A 20521-nucleotide genomic window follows, 5' to 3' on the forward strand; every position below is an offset into this window, starting at 1 on the left:
GGTGCACAGCATGTCGGCGTCCAAGCAGCGTCGTCAAACCACGATGCTATTCTCCGATTTGCTGACGTAGCGGGCCTCCATCTCCCAATTGCTGCTGCCGATCATCGTTTGGCTGCCGACGACATCCACACCACGATCCCACCTCTCCGTCCTGTTTGATGGCATCACATTTCCTCGCCGCACTCGCACTTCTCTCGCCCGCCACCGCCTGCCAGCAGCACCACCACCACCGGCTGCCGTGCGCGCACATTTGGAACCCTGTGCACCTCCAGCATGGATAGCTGCTCGACTAACGATAGCGTGCAGGCTGCTGTCGCGTATGAGCAGCTGCAGCGGGCAAGCGATGAGAATGTGTGTCTCAGCGACCACAGCCAATTGCACCTCCCGCCTCGCACCCACCTGCATCTTGCCTCCAAATCACTCGCATGACTGACTTGAACCATCTTTGTTCGCTTGCTCCGGCCAAGATTCTTTTCTGACCCTCTGCACGTCGCGGCGGCCGCCTGCTGATCATCAACGCAGCACGAGGTAACGTTCCGGCCCGCTCCACTCCATGGCAACCTTCAAAACTGCCATGCCTGCCAACGCCATCCAAACCATCCTATCCCGTCACCATAGCCGGGTCTTGCATCGACAAAACAAGGACTCGACAGCCCAACACTCGGTCCGTAGATGCACCTCGATGTACTCGCGCTGCAGCGTCCTCGCTTCCAGCGTTTGCCTCATGCATCCTGACGCATCCGATCATGTACGTCCTCGACAGAAAGTGAGGGGTCGATTTCTGTTGCTCTCCTGCTGAGAGACGGAGCACAACACATGCGCGACATGCGCGACAAACTGCAACAAGGTAGGTTGCCGCCAAACACAGCAGCACACAAACACCCACCTCGCGGCAGACTTGGGCAGCCTTGCCTTGTGGTCGCACCGTAGCAGCACCAAGCTGTCTTCGAAGGTACAGCTTCGGATGCATTCGGCGCTGCTTCCACGCTGCCGCCATCCCTCGCTCGAGCACCCATCCTCCCTCCCACACCTCTCATGATTGGAGCTCCAACCTGGCCCTACTGTGACGACTTGCCCATCACGCATCTCAACTACATCAGGTGACTGCCCTGCCAGACGTCGCATATATTACAGCTACATTTAATAACCTGGGCAATCTGCCCGCAGCTCAATCGTGTTCGCTGCCGTTACCCGCTCTCGAAACCTGTCAAATATTCTCTGGGTCAGTACAGGACAGGGTATCTCCGAAGCCTGCACGACCAGGTGAAGTCCGACAGCCAAGGATCGTAGCTCGCCCCCTCCCTGACTGGCGTGTCTACCAACAGCGAGAACGGGTAACGGGATTGTCGACGGAGCTTCTCGAAATAACAGTGCACACGCGATACTGTAGACTAATGAGACCGATCTGAAACCGACATGATGGCGACGCAGAGATTTCAGTCATTGCCTGGACGACGGTCACCGTGCCTGCGGCGTTTCATCTCCAAGCTTCGAACTACGACAGGGTCAACGAATTGCCTTTACAATGCTGAGAAGCGTAAATACTTCGGCGTGCTTACTCTGGCATGTACTGTGTACACCATCACACGCCGACAACCTAGATCGTCCAAGACGAATCACATCCATCAACGCGAACCACTTACCACGTGTAGCCTTTATCCATCTGATTACCGGTGCCAGGGACAGCAATTACAGGCTAAGCATGGGTCATGACATGATCGCCATGAAGTCATACACCGATTACAGGCCTCGTGGAGCGGCGGAGGACTTCCGATACTAGCTGATATCCAGTAGCCTACTCCACTCACTTCCACCAACTTCTCGAAACTCGACCCCTTCGCCGAAATACCCAGCATCGTTCCATGCCTTCATGGTCGGTGCATCGTATGGACCATGCGCTTCACCGCCATCTCTGGCGTCACTCCAGCGGTATTCCCACTGCGACAGTGCTCCGTCTTGTTCGTCGGCCCCGGCAGCGGCAGCTTCAACAGGAGATTGCCAGTCTTCCCCTGTCTCTTTGCGGTATTGCCGCATGAGCAGTTCGCGTTCTGCCTCGTAGATCTCGAGCTGGCCACGTGAGTACAGGGCGTCTGCGGCCCCTGTGATGGCTTCGACTGCTTTTCTTCGAGCTTCCTCTTTGGGGTCTGTGGCTGTGCCGTGGCCACTCTCGGCGGGTTCATCCACATCCATGCCGTTACGTTGCTTCTTTTGCTTCCACTTCGGGATCTTCTTCTCTTGGGGCTTGCCGCGATTTAGTCGTTGCAATGCTTCCAGCGGACTCTCGCCAGTCTCGAGTCGTGATATGAGTGTAGACCGCAGATCGCTCGTGAGCATCGCATCGTCTGCCATAGCTTTTCGTCTCCTCTCATCTTCCCGCTTCTCCTGTGCCTCTTTCGCCTTCTTCATGTCCTTTTTACTCAACCCGTCAAGCCAATTGTCATTGACTGCATCAGGATCCGCCGCTTTCCTGACATAATTCCCTGACTCATCGAACCTCCCATCCTGTTCCTCATCCTTCAGATTGAACGCATCTAACCGCGGCGCATGCTTCTTCTTGCCTCCCGCTCCAATCTCCGCAGCAAGCTCATCCTCCATTTCCTCGTCTAACTTATCCCGCTCCTCCTCATCGCCCGAGGACTCATCTTCCTCATCCTCCTTTGATGCCTTCTGCTTGCCCTTCCCACCCAGTAGAATCTCATCAGAAACTTTCCCACCGGACGTGCTATTCATAACCTGCCCCTCAATCTCCTCCCCTTCCATAAACCTCACATCCTTCCCCTTCCCCTTCCCCTCCCGTCGCACTTCCTCATCGTCATCTCCATCCTTCTCCTCCAAATCCGCAAACATATCATCCTCCTCCTCATCCTGTGACTTCTCCGGCTTCTTCTTGTCCTTCCTCGCGGCCCGAGCGTTGAAGTTATCGTTGTCGGAATCCGATTCGTAGCCGTCTATGTTCACGGCATTACGTTTGGTGTTGTTGCCGGATTTGCCGATCACGTCGGCGTCGAGGATGAGATCGTCTTCGGGCGCGTCGGCGGCGAGGGTGGAGGGGTTGCGGTAGTCGAAGCGGGGTTTTTTGGTGGTGTTGTCGTGGGTGCGGTTGAAGTCTTCGCCGGCGCGTTTGGGGCGCGCGGCGGAGGTGGGGTGGGGCATTGGTGTGGTGGTTTGTAGATGGAGGTGTTTGCGACAGGAGGGTGAAGTGTTTGGGCTTGCATGTGAAGGGCTGCAGAAGCTCTTTCTTAGCGCAAGTCGCGCTTGCATTGGCAATGAGGTCATTTTGGTCCATGTCGGTTGGAGTTGCCTTTTTGTTGAACGGCAATCAGTGTTCTCACAACGACTCTTGGAGACTTGTGGGTATTAGCTTCGTCCCAAGTCTGGTGAACATACTCCACCGGATGCAATTTGCGTGCTTCTCACTCGTCTCGCCTAGAAGTGCTCACTTTGGAGATGAACGCAAAGAGGGGTTTCAATCCAGCTATGTAGCTGGATGCTATGGCACTTCTTGGAGACCTTCAATCATGGCTCACCTACATGGCTTCAAGTGTCTGAACCAAATCGGAACCTCGAGATACTAGCCTACGAGCATGAAACACCTCGAACGGGCGCCTGCGATAGCACTTGAGAGCTGTTCGCAACGAACAATCGAAACGGAAACAGACCGTTCTCAACCAACTCGCGCATACTGGCGGCTTGGCAGATGGCATCCTCGGGAACGTCCAAGGCCTGGTGGCCATATCAGTCGGCTCCAATGCTAGGGATCTGCTAGATGAACAGATACACGTAGATTCAACATAGGTCGACGCGCCGAACCACGACTGCATCAACCGGACTCCGCTACTCAGCTGCATGCCAGCGGGTTGAAGCAACGGCCTGCGTTTCTATATTCTATATGGGATCGAAGCGCCAGGCGGCAAACAAATCTGTCACCAGCCCTCGATGTTCTTATACTTCGATGCGGGCTAAAAGGGATTCCTTTGTCTCGGTCCATGTAGTGCTATGCCGTTGATCTATACTTCCACCCTGGGAGCACAATGGGCAAAGACGAGTATCCCTGCTACGTCAAGGTCCGACTACAGTAGCTCTTCCAGTTCTTCAAGATGCGGCAACATCACGCGGAAGAACTCACAACGCAGCAACTGTCGCGAAGTCAAGCTTTGGTGAGCTGCAAGGACGATGAAGTGCAGAGGTGGAAGCAAAGTTGAGACATGGGATGTGTCTTGCGTCTTTCGGATTCAAGCTGATCTTAAAGGCGAAGTGACCAACTAAGATCGTTCCAGCGCTCCAAGCTCGATTCCATCAGCTGCATACGATACTCACATTCGCAAACGCCCCTCGCTTAATTCCTCCTCAGACAAGTCGCTTCAGCATCCAATAAATCGCCACCAGTACAATCTCCACTCCGGCTCCAACAGCTATGACTTGATACGCAACCTCCTCCAGCCACACCCCAAACCATTCTCCGAAGCTGATCTTGTGCCAAACGACGGTCGCGACCAGAGATAGCGAGGACAATGCCAACTCTAATTGGCGCCACTCGCGAAGTGTCCACTGTCCATTAGCGTAGGTACTGTGCCAAGCGCGGGCGGGATGCTGTCTATAGGCGTTGACGTCGGTCACCAGCAGGTAGAGCATGTAGCACTCCATCATGACCCAGATGATGCAAACGATCAGGAAGTAAGTCGCGAATTGGTGCCAGAGTACCCAGAGTGCGGCGACTGCGGTTGCGGTGTAATTCATGGTGAGGTAGTTTTCAGCTTTCTCAGTCGATCTGAATCTTTGGTTCCAGCTGGACTGTGGGAAACCCTCGCACTCTTGACGGATGGCTGGATGTTTGCTTGTTCAACACAGTCAAGCTGCAGAGGACTAGGACAAAGAGGCTATGTATAACATGGTATGGCAACGACATGATCTTTGAGAGGCTAAAATGCAAGGACAAAGCATTGCTGGGACACATCAGAGTGGGCGGGCTTGATGAACACATATTAACAAGCAGGGAGATATGGTCAAGTGGGACAGCTTGATATCTCTTCGCGACACATGTTGACACAAACACACACTCAAATATCTCACCCCATGCGCTCTTGGAGTACACGTTACCTGGGCTTTCGGGACTTGGAGGATGCTGTTGTCAATATCTCCCCAAGTTCAACGGCAAGAGCGCAGCATCTTGCTGCTTCATAAGCATAGAGTGAAAGAGCTGGTGGAGGGTTCGATAGCGCGGCGGACCACGAGACTTGGAGTCACGGACGCGCAGTGAGTCTCGATGTCAAGTCCTCCGCAGGCCGGCGTGGAAAACGATGTGAATGAGCAAGTCTCGTTTATGAAGCCGCCAAAGCTCGTGACTGTAGACTTTAATGCTTGTGCAGCGAAGATCCTGTAACTCATTCTCACGGGACGGCTACGACCTTGATCAACCTTTGTCCTGTATGTGCTTTTTGCTAGAATGAAGAGAGGCAAGAAGTGCGCCCGTACACTCGTCGAGATTCTTCATGAGCTCACCCGAGCGAGGGCAGGTGACAAAGTTGCCCGCTGCCGGGCGCTTCGACTTGCTATTGTATTAAAGGCCTTTGCCTGAGCACGCTGGCGTGCAGCTAAGTAGCAAGGCCGTACCGATGCAGTTGAGCTTGCAGCACGTCGGCCTATGTGTCTTCTAGGGCTATACGCTCGTCGAATAGCATTACAAGAAGTAAAGTCGAGACCCAAGCCGGCAACGTACTTTGTCACCAGCCCTTGGAGAGATGTGCTCAATCGCCAAGCCTCGATCATGTGCTATATGCTACTTATCTTCATTCACCGAAAATCGTAGTACACATGCACATGCGGTGTAGCCAAGTGTCGTTAGCGTCTAAACGGAACATATAGAGAGCATCGTCCTCACGTCTCTTTGATTCTTACGCATCACGGCCCAGTACCAACACACTGACACAACCAGTACCGCCACCCCCTTCACTCCTTCGACAGTCTCATCCAGCATCAACCCGAGTGGAAAAGCCACCACGACACAGGTAGCTTTCCAATCAGTATGACTTCTCGGGGATCCAAGCTAATAATTGCAGCCCATCTTCAACATCACAAGCCCACAACAGTTTCCGAACAAGCGACATGGCACAGTATCCGATCCCACCTCTTCTTCTACTCACCACCGATTCAGGTGCCCTCCTCGTCGCCGTATCCGTCATCGCAGCGTGGGCCTTGAACGCCTTCTCACTACTCGCCAAGTTCATCGGCATGGGCGCCGCCGAGGACGGTCGTGCTAGCGGCGAGAACAAGGTCCAGGCACTCGGCTTTGCGTTGATCATTACAGGCTTCTACCTGATCACCGTGGCAGTATGTGCAACGATACCTAACTGTACCAAGCGCAACGTCGATCTCGTCTACTACGCTCACGATTTAGTCTTGGCTCCAACCATGTCGATCGTCGTCTGCTAAGGTATGGTCATCGGCGCTGTGCTTTTGGTGCTCACGGCTGTTGAAGATCAGAGCCGGAACACATGGCTTCATCAGCTGCCAGGTTGCGGTCTCGCCGGCACACGTGAGTGCTTGAAGCGCTTGGGAAGCGAGGACGACATGGAGGGCTTGATTGGGAAGGATATGGGCGACAGCGAGAAGTCAAAGAGGACGGGTCCAATATCCTCGTTGTCGTGAGGAGTTTGTGCGCTGCAATCGCAATCAGCGCATGAAACCAAAATGCTGAATGAAGCATAGAGCTAAGAGGAAGGACGGGATTCTCGCATTCGGGAGACTTGAGAAGTCGTGCATGAATCAGTCGCTGCGAAGGGACTAAGACGCTGAAGTACACAGTAGAGAAAGCTTTCACTGCAGCGAGTGTAGCTCGACCCCATCGGTCAAGCCACCACCAAATCAATATTTCAACCTCCCTCAGAACAGCTTCCGCAGCCACCCACTCATCATCTTTCTAAAGCTGAACTTCCCGCAGTCCGCCCACCCCGGCTGCGGCACCACCAAACGCCCCATCTCACCCTCATCAAGCGCCACCTGCGAAGCTTTCACCTTGATCGTCAACCTCTTCCCCTTGACAGACTTCTTCAACTGCTCTGCCAACATGCTCCTCAGCAGCTCGGGCTCCCCTAAAAAACCCGACTCCCCTAAGCAACCTGATTCTCGCTTCTTCTTCTTCTTCTTCTTCTTCTTCTCCTCCTCCTTCATGATCTTGCCCACAGCCTTCCTGAACATCTGCCCGAGTTCGCGGCGCAGAGCCGGATAGTGTCCATCAGACTGCGGCAGATTTACGCAAAAGAGCACCAGCGCCTTCGACCTGTCGCCCTCTTCGTCATACTTGATCCTGAGTGTAAGGTCATTGAGACGCACACCCATGTCTTGATACACATCGAAGGTCACGTCCGCGATTGGAGGATGGATAGCAGAGCCCACCAGTCGCTCAAATCGTTGCTAGTGATAAGCCTGCCCTTGTTCTCTGCCGTAGCCTTCTTTCGGGTATGTACCGAGCGAGACTTGATTGGAGGGCGAGTTATAGCTGTCGATGCCGTGTTGGATGAAGAAGTGGAGGAATCTGCTGGTTCGAAGGGAGGGATCATTCTCGTCGATATCGACGGCGTTGTTGTCGTGGAAAGGGTCTTCGGCGGCTCGGACTTCTTCGTCGAGGTGGTGGTCTTCAGTTGGTGGACGTGATGTTGCTGGTGCTGGGTTTGCTGGTGCTGTTTTTGCTGGTGCTGCCCTTGCTCGTGCTGACTTTACTGGCACTCCCCTTGCTCGTGCTATCAGATCTGGTAATGACGTTCCTTGTCCTGAACATGCTGCTATTGCTTCGAAAGACATTGTTCTTTGTAGACGCTCGAGCACGTTCGTATTGGTGAAGCGCTGTGGGAAATGCTTGCTAATTAAAGATTCGTGGAAAGGCCTGGGAGGACGTTAGAACAATGCAGAAAGGACTTCTGTGCTCGAGCCCGAGGTCGAGCCTGGAATGGTGACAGAGCATCCTCTCCATGTGTTTGGAAAGTGTACCTTCTCGTGTAGCAAACGTGCCGAATGTCGCTCCTCTGTAGATATAAGCGCAAGTGTCTTTTGGGGTACTTCTGCTATGAATACTGTGAGATGAACATCGAAAGCATGCAAGCAGAATCCACCTCAAGGTAAGTTGGCCATGGCTATGTGAAAGAACTCGGGCCACTAACCACACGAAACAGTGACAAGAGCAGTAACACCCTGCCACACCCGGCAGGATCACCACACGTCCGAGAGCAACGTCGCAATGCCATCGCACCTCCCTCACCTGATCCCGAGGCACCCATGATCTGGCACTTCTTCGTCCAAAATGGCATCCACATGCACGCACTTTCCCACGGCAAATATCTCGGAAGTCATCCAAGCGACACTGCCGACTCAACAGAATCAAGAGACGAAGCCCAGATCCAAAGCTATCTGTCCCGTCTGGAGGATGCCGGAAGAGCGCTAGACGCCCCAATCGTGCAGCTCACCTTCGACCTCCGAGGACGAAGACTTCACCGCTATGGTCTTCGCTTCCATGACCTCACGATTCGAGTGAAGTTGATCGAAGTGGTGCGCGATGCGCCAGCGTTCCTGGTCTGTCTCGGAATGCCGCAGGTGAGCGTGGAGTACGATGACCTAGCTGCGCGGGTAGCGAGTCTATTCATCAATCGGCTTATGGACTTTCGCGACGACGCTTCGGGCCAGTCGGCGAACGTTTGGCCAGGATACAACGAGGTACTTCGAGCACTTCTGGAGCCAGGCCGGACCATCGAAGACGAGAGCTTCCAAGTCAAGATCAATGACTCCGCGGTGGCGCGTGACCCGGAGGACCTCACTGCGTTGCCAGTCTCAGCGCCAGGTTGGTCACAGCCGAGCAGTCTGAAGTTTAAGAAGCAGAATGCTAGTTGGCCGGTTGCGTTCTGGCGGACATAGAACCATCGGGTTGGAGGTTTCGTGGCATGTTGGAGGTGGCCGGGTACTGGTAATGCTTGGCGTGCGATGTTCGTCAAAGCATGTAGAAGCTAATTGACGATGCTCACGTGCTGTCGAGATTTCATGATGGCAGACCTGTTCATGCCTTGGCACCTTTCGTCTTGATCTGGAATGTGGCGCTGGGTATCTCTGTCGTCTCTGCTGTTATCGTGACATCTACGCCAAGGCCTTGTAGCGCACCTCTGATGACGCCACGGGGGAAGTAGAGGTACTGAAGGGACAATTATCAGCTACCGTTGGCTATGTGCAAGTTGATGACCAGACTCACTATCTGTGCCCGTCGTAGCGCATCCTCTGCTGCTTTGGGGCCTGCTCTTCGATCTACGCTCATGCGAGATATAGGCTGGAAGCGGGAGTCGGTCAGGACGAATACGCCTGCAGTCAGTCAGTATGTGTTCTTGACTGTGAACGCTTTCTTTGCGGCTTCATTACCTCGGTGATTCGTCTTGAGGTTGTCAATCTGCTTCCGGAACAGTAGTTGCCATAGGTCCTTGCAGATGAACTTGATAGCTTCGAGCGGTGTTGTTGGTCGAGGCTTGCCGGCCGAGAAGCTGCGATAAGCATGGTCAGTAAAACCAGCGTCATTAGGTGTGCTGCCGTCCTTGGGTGGCATACCTACCGCTCTACCAGGCCTTGCCCAACCCTGTATCCTAGGCCATCCAGGCGCCAGAAAACCGCCTCTCGTGTCTCATCATCCATCACTGTCGCTGCTCCCAGCGCTGTGGACCGCATGCCATCTGCTGTAGAAGAGTCCTTGACGGAGCTCGCACTTGTCCCATCTGTCACTGTGACTGTTGGCGCGTTACTCTCCCTCTCCTGGCCTTTCGGCGTGTTCGCAACAACAGCATCCTTGTGAAAAATCTTCGATCTCTTGAACTCGTCTACCAATGCTTGTTCTCGTGCATGTAACTGGTCTGTAATCCGTTGTGCCAGTGGGACGAGTTCGATGAGCAGGAAGTCGAGGCATGAGACGTTCAGCTTCGGATTATTGAGGTCTTCCGTATCTGCCTGCGACGGCGGGACTTTGGACATTGCTATCGTTACTGGATCCGGACGAGCATCTGGAGGTGGAGATGTGTAAGGTTGACGGAGCAGCATGAAATGGATGTAGACTCGAAGTGTCGATGGACCGCGGTCACGTGTTAACGTGTTGATCGGAAGCAGAAGGTGCAGCCGACATTGGCCCATCTCGAAGGCCAACAACAGCACGACTTACTTGTACACCAACTATGATACATTCTGATGACCGTTTCAGAGACACAATACCCTTATGAGATCTGGAAATCAAACGAGGACTCCCGACCGTGACGCCTTCCCAAGCGCCACCTTGACTCAGGTGCATCTTAGTGCCCAATGCAGCACTGCTTTATTCGAACATCAGGTCGTGGGCCTGTCATCTGTTGAATGTCACCAACCTGGGCTATGACCGGACTTAACTGCCACTGGACTCGCTAGCAGTAGCAACATGAAGCGCTTCGACCCTGTGCTTCTTGGTTACAGGATCTTCGACTGGGTGGTAGCGTGGGACGTTTAGAGCCTTGCCACCATCATCAGTGCCCGGAGCCCTACGACGGCAACTAGTGAAAGAACAAGTCTGCTCACCGCTCCAGATATGCGCGCTCTTCAGAAGTCACAACAGCAATCGAATCGTCCTTAGATGCCGAGAAGGCGTGGCTGTGTGAGTACTGATCGACGATGAACGCGCTATTAAACAGTTCAAGTAAGATTTATTCTCGAGCCTGTACGCTCTACGGCGCCAAGACGTTCTCGGCATCATCTACTCGTAGCGATGGACGATGCGATCTATTTTGTGGGATGCCCCAGTACCTGAGCAGCCACAACACTTGGAGTAGTACATAGGACAAGCTTCATGAACGTGTTAGCTACATGATGCGTGCGCCTGCGCAAGAGCGTAGATCGCATTCGATGTGGGCACATGCAACCGCTATTGTGGAAGGAAGAGCATGGTCATCGGTAGAATGATTTTGGTGTAGTTACATATGCTTCGCTGTTGTGATCCGAGCAACGAGTGCAAGCGATGAGATCATGCTTCGGCTTCGTCGACTTCTACCGCCGATCATATCCCAGCATGCTTCTCGTTGACCAACACGAAACGATACCTTGGAATCCCTTCCTCAAAGTCTACAATCGCCTTGTTCACGTCCTTCATCGACCTGAGGTTGACCCACGGTCGGATATTCTTCTCGGCAACCAACGCCAGCATCTCCTCAATCTGCCATGGCGCTCCAATAAGCGAACCGCCAAACCTGATTCCCTTCATCATGGACTGGAATTGCAGTGAGATCTGGCAGCTTATCCTCTGGAGCTCCGACTTGGATGAACGTGCCGCGGGTTGAGCAAATTAAGGTAGCCGTCCAGTGGCATCTTTGGCGGAGACACAGTCGACACGACCAAATCCAGACTCTTTGCATGCTTCTGTGCCCAATCTGCGTCGTGGTCTGTGCTGATATACTCATCAGCACCCAACTTAAACGCATCCTCCCTCTTGCTATTCTTCCGACTGATAGCCACGACCCGGTCAGCTCCGAGCGCCTCGGCGAATAGCACAGCGAAGTGCCTCAGTCCTCCCAACCCAATGACTTAGTCTTTCTTCCCTGGCCCACAGCCATTCAGCTTCAGCGGCGCATATACCGTTATCCCACCACAAAGCATCGGCGCCGCCTCCTCACTTGGTATAGATTCCGGAGTCTTGACGACAAAATGCTCATGACACCGATGGTAATCCGCATACCCTCCATACGAGTCACTCCCATCCGCATACTTGAAGCCATACGCGTACGAACACGAAATCATCCATGTGGTAGCATCCTATCTACATAGACCGAAGGGAGTCGGCACTCCGATCTCACCGGCACGCTTCAGGTAGGGATCACGGCTTTCCATCAGTTGCTTACGGACGAAGCTCGCGAAGCTGCCTGGCGCTGGAACCAATGAGTCTGCTGCTTCCCTGCTGCGCTTATGGCTTTCGGGCAACTCAGAGGTATCGAAACAATGATGCAAATGGTCCTCAAGCTGCTCTTGGTGCTGGTGGAAGTGAGTGTAGTTCCGCGTGCGGACATGTGGCTGGTAAGGCTGTACCACGAGTCCACGACTACCTCACAGTGGTTTGCATCTCCATGTGTCCAGAATGTGGGGCTGATACATAAGATCAGTGATCGTGCCAGGGATGCTTGCCCAGATCCTTAGCAATCCGAAAACAAGTCCCAGTGTGGTCCCGTTGATGATTACACTTTTTCTGAGTAAGGACCTTCCTGCTACTATGCCGCACGGGGAATCTATTGAGCCTTAATGGCTTCGCTTTCAGGATGGTCGACTTATCCGTGCCGGCACGGTCATGGTGCCGAGTATCTTCAACGACCTCACTCGGGCAAACGGTCCAACCTCAGACCCATTGTCGGGCACGGTCATACCGCTGGCCATCTTCATCGACTTCGCTCGGGCAAAAGGCCCACCAACCTCATTCTTGTTAATCGAGTTGCACTTTGAGCTCCTGGTAGAGTCGCACTCAACATATTCGCGCTCAGCCCAGACGTCGGTGTCGGCAGAAGCGCTCATATTAGTGTCGATGTTCTTCTGTGTCTCCAGGATCGCTGGCCAGTGGGCATCGTGCAGATACGTTAGATGGACGTGGACGAGGTTGCTGTACGTGGACAAGCTTCCTGTTCGTTTCCGGGCAATCAGGAAGGGGAAGCACATGCTTGCCACTCCCGTTGCACAACACGAAGACCGCCTTCCCATCCACCGCGACACCGACGACCAAAGCCTTCAGCTTGCAACACCACGCACAACCCAACTCCAGCGAACAACGGCCAACATAGAGAAATTCACCGTTAATCCAACCGCCCCAAGATTCGAGCACCAAGTAACAGTCTGCACTGTCTCTATATCTCTTCTATGTCCATAATCTGTCAAACATTATCTCTCTGTAGTATTTTATCTTATCCCTGCCCTTTTTTTAAGCTCATTGGGTATCATCAAGAGGAAAGTTGTGTATAAACAACGCAAGTCCCCCATCACTTCGCTTCGCTTCGCATGCCCAACACCACGTCCACGTTCACGTCCATATATCGTGTCCCTCCCTCATGTGCAACAGCCACGCAGGATTCCAAACACTAGCCTTGTCCCGCTCGGGATCGTCGTCGTCGTCAAGAGAGTGCAATGAGGCGCTCATTGCATATTCTTATTCGCCTTACTCTGCATTTTCGCCAAAGCTCTGGCATGCGCATCATTGATGCCTCCCATCCTCGCATGCGTATCCATCTGTTCTTGAATAACCTGCTTCTCATGTTCCTGCCGCTTCACCTCGTGCACGCTCTGCAGGCGCATAGCTCGCAGCATGTCTTGCTGGTTATCGTTGACCATGTAAGGATTCCGGTAATTGTTGGCGACCTGCTGTGAGGCGCGCCATTGGTTCCAGTTTTGGGCTTGTTTGTTGACGTCGTGGCTGCTTTGGCGTTTTGGTTGGTGCGAGTCGTAGAGTGGTTGCATGCCGCCTTGGCTGCTGATGCGGACTGGTCTGGGGGGTGTGACTTGGGGGAAGCCGTAGCCGGAGGCGTGGCGGGAGTTTAGGGGTCGGGCGGCTATTTCGGCGTTTTGGAGTTGGAGTTGTGATTGTCTTTGGACAAAGGCTTTGCGCTCGGCGAGGGTCATGTCTTCGTCGTCAATGTGGGTGGAGTCCATGGAGGCGGAGATTTTGCCTGATTGGAGACTACCTTCGCGACTGCCATCTTTGCTGTCGTGGGACAGGGTCTTGGGTGGCGTGTTGATGCCGAGACTGGTACTCGGCCTCATGAAGGATGTTGATGTGAGGCGCTTGTCCAGTCGCTCCCTGCGCTCATCCATCAAGTTTGGCAGACTGGGTAAGGTGGAGAGTCGGTTGTCCCTGGAGGGCGCTCTCTCGGGAGATGAGGCAGGTGAAGTAACCAGTGGCTGCTCCAGTATAGGTGCCGAGACATTTCGCATCACATCGAGCGGCGTTGAGCCGGGCTCGGTACGCAGCAGCTGAGCACTGCTACTCCGCTTGCCTAGCGGCACGGACCAACTGTCGTCGCTGGCAGTGCTCTTGTGCGAGTAGATTGGCGTAGGCATTGCGACAGATGTTCGTTCAGTGTACGTGCTCAACTTGCTGGGTTTCGCAACCACAGGCTTCGGCTCAGGTGGAGGTGGAGGTGTGGGTGGTGGCGGTGTGGGTGGTGAAGGAGGGGCTGGCGCTGCGTTGTTCTCGGCTGCGCGTGCAGCCTGAGATGCGTCACCGGCCTCAACGCGAACACACTCTGGATCGTCCATTTCAAGTTCCTCAATGGGCTCAGGTTCCGCTCGGCTGACCTCCATAGCCCATTCCTTGATGCGGTGTTTTCGCACAGGGCGGGAGGACTTCTGTTGCAGGCGGTCTATCAAATCTTGATCTGGCTGAGCTGCACCAGCAGTCATTCCGTTTTCAGACTTCTCGATCTCTGGCGTCGCTGGGCCATCGCGCAGGCGGCGACTGCTAGAGCTTTGGCGACGGCCACTGGAACTGAGTATGCTCAGCATACTGCGTCGCCTCCGAGGGCCAAGAGCATCGTTGTCCTCCTCCTCGAAGATGGCTTGCTCCTCGATTTGAATTTCCGGACTTGGCGCAGGGTCCCACTGTTTGTATATGTCGAAGTCAAGCTGAACAGACAACTTGTCAGATTTGCCATCAGGCGCGGTGGCTCCCGTTGAAGAGGCGAGGTCACTGCCAGAGGGCGGCGGCGGTGGGACATCCTCTTCCTCCTCCTCCTCCTCCGTGATTTGAGGAGTGTCGCCACCCTTAGCTCTCTTAGCCTTCTTGTCTTCCACAGCTTCCATTGCCGCCTTCTCTTGGAGCGATTGCAGAGAGAGCCGCTTGACTGCGACACTGCGTCGATCTTTGATGGAGCTATTCGGCACATCGAGACTCGGGGTACCTGGCGTTGATGGTTCCGATGCCGCCTGCGATCCTTTCGCGCTGGCGTATGTCGTCTTACCAGTCGTCTCATCGTAGTATGGAGCATCGAAGAAGCTGAGCTCAGGAAGACTAGGCACCGTTGCCAACTTGCTCTGTGGGAGCAGGTTGGAGGTCGACATATTCGGCTCACTGGCTGCAGTCCGAACCTGCACCAGTGGGTATGAGCAGCGCTTGTGGGATGTGGTCGTGGAGTTGTAGTCTTCATCAATGGAGCCAATGCCAGAATCGTGAATTTCCACACTCGGCATCTTCTTTCCATCATAGTCATGCTCCCATTGTGCGAGGGCATCCTTGTTCTCGGTCTCGACCCGCCGGCCAACGTCTTCTTCCCGGGCATCCCTTGCTTCCTCATCTTGGATGCGTTGAGCAGCGCGTTCCTGCCGTCGCTCTTTCACGACCTTCCAGATCTTGATCTGCGACATCGAGCCCAAGAAAGCGATGATAATGATAGCTGCGACCTCAGCACGGATCGGTCGAGTGATGGGATATGTATCTGTGAAAATTGGAAACACATCGTCGTTGAGATCTGCTGAAGGTTAGCACGAGTATGGAAGAGCTACCCCGGCCACTCACTCCAAATGTACAGCCAGAACTCTTTGAGGCCAGCTCTGGTGAAGCAGTCGAGGCCAAGCACAAAAGCCGTGGAGCCCGCCAACGCTGTAGAAATAATGATGCCGTACACACGGGTGAAGCGGCTGATGTAAAGACAGTAGGATACCACACAAAAGATGGCAATGAGAATAATCTTGCCGACACTGCTCTTGATGGTTCCACCAGGAGCAAGGACCAGGAGCCACATGGCAAAACAGAATCCACCCAGGACACAGCCGAAACCTTCGGAGACTTCCTTGAAAATGAGGGAAGCGCCTGCGACGAGTATACCACCGACAACTCCAGCGACCAGGTATGCACCTTGGATGGCCACAGGCACGGGGGGCTTCATCAGGTATACGATCAGCACCTCAATGCTGAGAGCGACCAGAAGAGCTGTGCTTAGAAAGGTCTGGACACCTCTTCTCTTGATCCCGACAAATCCTAAAATGGGGCCTGCAATCATCAGAAATGCACCAGCAATGCCCAGCGGCGGGTTGATCTTGGGTTCGATGGGAAGCGGGTTCTCAGCCGTGGCATTCTTGTCGCCTGGTAGGATTGATGGCGTGGTAGTAGGCACATCGACAACAGTGCCAGTCCTGGTGATCGGGGACGCCTCGTCTCCGGTCCGAGAAGCAGTCCTCGAGCCCTGGTCCTGATCGCTGTTGGTTGTAGAAGCAGGGTCTGTGGGCGCCGGACTGGAGGAGGGGTTATCTTCAGAATTCGTCGAGCTTGCTGGTGCATCGCTCGTGGTCGCAGCATCGTTGTTGTCCTGTCGTATTTGGAGGCCATGGCGTCCTGCTATGCGCTCTGCGCTTGATAACGCGAAAAGGAATGTGACGAGCGCATATTGGAAGCGCATCTTTGTTGTTCAAAAGTATTTCCTTGGCCAAGTTGGTCGCGTTTGGTCCAGATGTTCAGCGCGTGCTTATACGAGCTATCCAGAGTGGCGCAAAAGTAGCCATAAATCGTTATAGCAATGCGAATAGAAGACCAAGTGGTAGCACCATATTCCAGAACAACAGTGCAGACGTCGTGAATGGCGTGGGTAGCGAGCGTGGTGTAGGTCGGACGAGGAAGAAGGTGAAAAGCACGAACGGTATTCGCAACAGCACTGAGATAGGCGCAAGAAGAGCAAGGCCCACCCAGTCAGATGCCAGATGAGAGGACCTCGACTTTCACGAGCGGCACGGAAGCTGTCTTTCTCCAACTCCAGGGAAGCGGCACTGGCACTCTTGCGCAAAACTCTGCTTTGTCGTTGGCGCATTGACAGCCAGTCAGACGTCATATCCGATAGTAGTCGAACGGTCACAATATCTAGTGCAGCTGAAAGAGGCAACTGCGAGGAGCTTAGCAAGGAAAACGCGGACCATCTGGCTCTCGTTGCTGGAAGCACGACTGGGGATCAGGCTTCCCCATCGAGCCGCAGCTGCGGCTATCCTCTAAACCAACCAAGATTTGCGTATGCCACGAAGCCATACTCGCCCGTTCGCCTAGGGCAATGTTGCTGGCTGTGATATGCATTGACAGCCCGGGGTCTGCAGCTTGCGTGCTTGCGTGCGTGCATCCCAACAGAGCTTCGCCAGCGCATCATCTGATGGTTGCCATGCGCAGAATCGAGTGAGAGGTACCCGCGGTTGATTGTCGCTGTCGTGGCGGAGACGAACCATTGGCAGCTGGCCACGGGCTGACGATTGATCGAAACCGCATGAAATTGAAATGAGATATCGGGAAATGAAGTCCGGAATATACACTAGACCAACGGCCGGCTCGCTCGGGACGTTCTTGCTCGTGCGCTAGTGGCTGACCCCTGTCCATTGGCAGCACGCGTTGACGTGAAGAACGCCCTGCCACGCAGCAGAGGCTGTGCATATACTGTGATTGAAGATGGCTCCTTCTCCACTGACACTCACATGCCCATGTCATCCAGATCCCGCAGCTGTACACCAATCCGACGCTCGCAATATCCCGATATGACAACGCGGAAAACGCAGGCCCAGGCGGAACCTTATTTGATGCGACTCCACCCGCATCTGCCTTGAACTTCTCCACAAAGGAACGCGCAACCCTGCTCGCCGTCCAGATCGATGACCGCCAAGCCAGAAACTCGGACGGACAGAACAACACTTCCGGTCCTCACATGCACGACACCCCAGCCACGCTTTCAAATCGCTATAGGCGTGATCAGAACGTGCGGCGTGCCTCTGTACGACCGGCATGCCGACATCACCTCCGGATCGGGCACTGACATCCTCGTGGTGGTGGTCACCGTGGTCGTCGTGAGGAGTTGAGGCCCGCGACCCCACGACTCCACAGCGCACGAGGGGGGCAACGACATGGTTGCGATCACCACTTCCCAAGTCATGGCCTGCCTCCTCATCAGCTTCCAACTACTCAGCATTGAAAAATGCCGCGACCTTCGGGGCGAGAAAAGTCTGCCGCCTGATGACCATTGACACTGAGTGGGAGGGATGAGGAGCATTGGGTTTAACAGACAGAAGACATCATGTCCATCGCTTGTACTCTTTGCTGGCCTGTCCGCTGTGCTGGGGAAGCGCACTACCTCCTAGTGCTGCATCTCAATGGCATGGATGCACGCTGAACGAGTATCGGTTGCTTTACCAGACTGTCATTCATGTTTATCGCTTCTCACTGTGTTGGAGAAGTGCAATGACCTGTGATTCACAGCAGATGAACAACCGGTAGACGTGCACCGCTTCTGAGACCTCTTGTCCTTCGCTTTGATTCGTTCTCATCGGGCGCTGACAGCAACAGAGCGGCAGACCCAGCAGTTGTCGAGGCCGTGAAAGCACATACTGCGTCACGCATCATGCGTGAAGTGAAGTGCATCAGACTTGAATACATTGGTAGCCCGGCGCTCTAACTTCATCTGCACAGCGCGTGGCTGCATGACCTGCATACACGTCAGCTGCGGAACACCCGGCGACAAAACCCGAACCACCTCACAATTCAGCCACCACGCACCACGCATGCATCTACACATTCACGAGACAAGGACTATCCACGGATCCAAAGCCGGCCGCCACGCCGCCTTCTTCGCTCTGATCACCCTTGGTACGCAACAAGAATCCCGCCTCGAAGTTGTCTAGAATCTCGCGTTTCCCGTCGTTGACGCTCTTCCACACGCATGCACCGTAGATGCCCAGCTCGCAGATCACACCGCCTGTTTGGACTTCTCCGTTGCGGAAGATGCTGTTGCTCTGTGCCGGTGGCTCGATCATCTCCATGAGGATGTATGCTGGCCAATGAGACTCGGGTAGGCTCTGTTTGTTGTCAGTAGAGATGGTGGCCGTGGTTGGGGTATGTGTACTCACCTTGAGGAATGCAGGTATTGCCTTGCGGTAGACGTTGTTGCCGCCGCCTTCACGCTGGGGCTTCAACACGTATTTGACGGCTGTCTCGGGGTTTGTCGCGAGCTTCCGCGCTTCGATGCCAGCTTCGCTCTTGTCGAGTGGATATATGGGTGCGAAAGTGCCAAGGACAGTGGCAGCTTTTGCCTCATCTGGCAAGAACTTCGCCAAGTGAGGTGAGTGGGGTGTTGCCAGGACTTGCTGTACCTTCTTCGTGCCTGCAAGCTGAGTGAGCACAGTGGGGCACTTGATTGCAGCACTCCGCTCCAGCAGAAGTCTGGCATCCCACTGTGACTGATCTTTGTAGTCTGTTGGGGCATATCCAGCTCTGAAGTATATGACGGTAGCTTCGTAATGCTTGCTAGGTGAATGAGGTGGGGTGTAAATCAGGTTCCTGTGGCTGTCGAGCTTTGTGTCTTGAAGGACTCTGTCAAAAGACAGACGGAACGTCTTGATGCCATCGTTGTCGTTCAGGGCATATTCCAGATGCCGCTGATCAAACACATTCCGCTCGGGGTCTTGCACCAGGAAAAGGACTACAGTTGGCAAGCCAGTTTTGGACGCTCCGTAGGCCTTGTGTGCAGAGGCCATGCCCTTTGCAAGTGACGCTATCGATTGGCTCTCTGGCTGCGCAGCGTCGTTTATGATCGTTGACACCGAATCGGGGTATGCATCAATGGCTCGCAGATGCCGGTGAAGCTTAGTAACCTTCCCAGATAGACCGCCAAAGGAAGATGCAATCGTGTTGAACTCGACTTGCTTGACAGTCGGCTTGGGGGCGTGATCTTGGCCAAGATGGACCATGTAATCCGAGCGGAACAGGCCAAGGTTCAGAGACTACAGTATCGTTAGCCACAACACTTCAGTTGGGGTTGAGTAGATGCGCAGTACCTGAGCGAAGCCCTCCTTCTTCACAGCTAGATGCACCTTCCACAGGCCAGCCATAAAGTCATCAATCTCAACGAGCCTATGACGAACATCAGCACATGGACTGATGAAGAGGCTCGTGAGACGATGCATGTGACTGGGCAAGTGAGGAGCATGAATGGCGCAGGTGACCGGGCATGCTGTGATGTAAGTGAGGCAGAACATGAAGAGCACATGCTATCCAGCCGTGGGTGTCATTCTTGAAAGTGAAGACCTACTCTTCGACAATGCCTGTCAACCAGTTCTCATCACTGGCAATGGCAGAGTACAGCTCATTGTACGCCTTGGCCACCGACTTTGCCTGCTCGAAGCAGACCTTCGGGAACAGACTTGGGAATAAGGTGACAGGAGCATTGCCAGCCAGTGCTTCACCAGGATTCTTGTCGGTTGCAACATAGGACGGTGCTGGTCTGACAGCAAGTCCGTTGGCGATCGACCAGTCCTTCAGGCTCTGTAGTAGGTATTGTTCTTGCGCCTTGTTCAGCTCTGGTGGGTATGTTGGATACATGGTAGCTGATATTGCCTTCAGAACTGGTTGTAGGTTGTTGTTGTTGTTGTTTGAACGATCAACAAAGTCGAAGGTCGATCTTTCCTTCTCATCTTCTCGATGCGAGATCGGCATTTCGTGATTTGAGCCGAGCCGCCGATCAGCCGCTCTGACTTCAACTTTCCCGCCGCTTCT

General features: G+C 54.1%; 11 protein-coding genes across 11 annotated transcripts; 2 read left to right on the forward strand and 9 right to left on the reverse strand.

Annotated features, from left to right (window-relative positions):
• Positions 1-1776: 1776 nt before the first annotated feature.
• On the reverse strand, positions 1777-3153 carry CLAFUR5_06687 (LIN1-like protein; the record flags this gene model as incomplete). The annotated part of the gene is made up of 1 exon (XM_047905835.1): positions 1777-3153. The coding sequence occupies one exon, from the start codon at positions 3151-3153 to the stop codon at positions 1777-1779; it is 1377 nt and encodes a 458-aa protein (XP_047763260.1).
• A 1194-nt stretch (positions 3154-4347) lies between these two features.
• Positions 4348-4737, reverse strand: CLAFUR5_06688 (uncharacterized protein; the record flags this gene model as incomplete). Its single annotated transcript, XM_047905836.1, has 1 exon — positions 4348-4737. One exon carries the CDS (start codon positions 4735-4737, stop codon positions 4348-4350), a length of 390 nt encoding a protein of 129 aa, XP_047763263.1.
• Positions 4738-6102: 1365 nt separating this feature from the next.
• Positions 6103-6429, forward strand: CLAFUR5_06689 (uncharacterized protein; the record flags this gene model as incomplete). Its single annotated transcript, XM_047905837.1, has 1 exon — positions 6103-6429. One exon carries the CDS (start codon positions 6103-6105, stop codon positions 6427-6429), a length of 327 nt encoding a protein of 108 aa, XP_047763264.1.
• Positions 6430-6879: 450 nt separating this feature from the next.
• CLAFUR5_20218 (uncharacterized protein) lies at positions 6880-7335 on the reverse strand (the record flags this gene model as incomplete). Its single annotated transcript, XM_059463054.1, has 1 exon — positions 6880-7335. The coding sequence occupies one exon, from the start codon at positions 7333-7335 to the stop codon at positions 6880-6882; it is 456 nt and encodes a 151-aa protein (XP_059319019.1).
• A 75-nt stretch (positions 7336-7410) lies between these two features.
• Positions 7411-7797, reverse strand: CLAFUR5_20219 (uncharacterized protein; the record flags this gene model as incomplete). Its single annotated transcript, XM_059463055.1, has 1 exon — positions 7411-7797. The coding sequence occupies one exon, from the start codon at positions 7795-7797 to the stop codon at positions 7411-7413; it is 387 nt and encodes a 128-aa protein (XP_059319020.1).
• A 276-nt stretch (positions 7798-8073) lies between these two features.
• CLAFUR5_06690 (uncharacterized protein) lies at positions 8074-8901 on the forward strand (the record flags this gene model as incomplete). The annotated part of the gene is made up of 2 exons (XM_047905838.1): positions 8074-8111; positions 8166-8901. 2 exons carry the CDS (start codon positions 8074-8076, stop codon positions 8899-8901), a joined length of 774 nt encoding a protein of 257 aa, XP_047763790.1.
• A 139-nt stretch (positions 8902-9040) lies between these two features.
• Positions 9041-10059, reverse strand: CLAFUR5_06691 (Trafficking protein particle complex subunit 6B; the record flags this gene model as incomplete). The annotated part of the gene is made up of 4 exons (XM_047905839.1): positions 9041-9172; positions 9230-9336; positions 9394-9512; positions 9581-10059. The coding sequence occupies 4 exons, from the start codon at positions 10057-10059 to the stop codon at positions 9041-9043; spliced, it is 837 nt and encodes a 278-aa protein (XP_047763789.1).
• A 979-nt stretch (positions 10060-11038) lies between these two features.
• Positions 11039-11775, reverse strand: CLAFUR5_06692 (NADP-dependent alcohol dehydrogenase 6; the record flags this gene model as incomplete). Its single annotated transcript, XM_047905840.1, has 3 exons — positions 11039-11279; positions 11312-11504; positions 11586-11775. The coding sequence occupies 3 exons, from the start codon at positions 11773-11775 to the stop codon at positions 11039-11041; spliced, it is 624 nt and encodes a 207-aa protein (XP_047763792.1).
• A 507-nt stretch (positions 11776-12282) lies between these two features.
• CLAFUR5_06693 (uncharacterized protein) lies at positions 12283-12678 on the reverse strand (the record flags this gene model as incomplete). Its single annotated transcript, XM_047905841.1, has 1 exon — positions 12283-12678. The coding sequence occupies one exon, from the start codon at positions 12676-12678 to the stop codon at positions 12283-12285; it is 396 nt and encodes a 131-aa protein (XP_047763791.1).
• Positions 12679-13149: 471 nt separating this feature from the next.
• On the reverse strand, positions 13150-16403 carry CLAFUR5_06694 (uncharacterized protein; the record flags this gene model as incomplete). The annotated part of the gene is made up of 2 exons (XM_047905842.1): positions 13150-15476; positions 15524-16403. The coding sequence occupies 2 exons, from the start codon at positions 16401-16403 to the stop codon at positions 13150-13152; spliced, it is 3207 nt and encodes a 1068-aa protein (XP_047763794.1).
• A 2134-nt stretch (positions 16404-18537) lies between these two features.
• CLAFUR5_06695 (Glutathione synthetase) lies at positions 18538-20347 on the reverse strand (the record flags this gene model as incomplete). Its single annotated transcript, XM_047905843.1, has 4 exons — positions 18538-18825; positions 18877-19749; positions 19804-19879; positions 20058-20347. The coding sequence occupies 4 exons, from the start codon at positions 20345-20347 to the stop codon at positions 18538-18540; spliced, it is 1527 nt and encodes a 508-aa protein (XP_047763793.1).
• Positions 20348-20521: the final 174 nt, after the last annotated feature.

Source organism: Fulvia fulva, chromosome 6 (assembly GCF_020509005.1).
Source record: "Fulvia fulva chromosome 6, complete sequence".
NCBI classification, from domain to species: Eukaryota; Fungi; Ascomycota; class Dothideomycetes; order Mycosphaerellales; family Mycosphaerellaceae; genus Fulvia; species Fulvia fulva.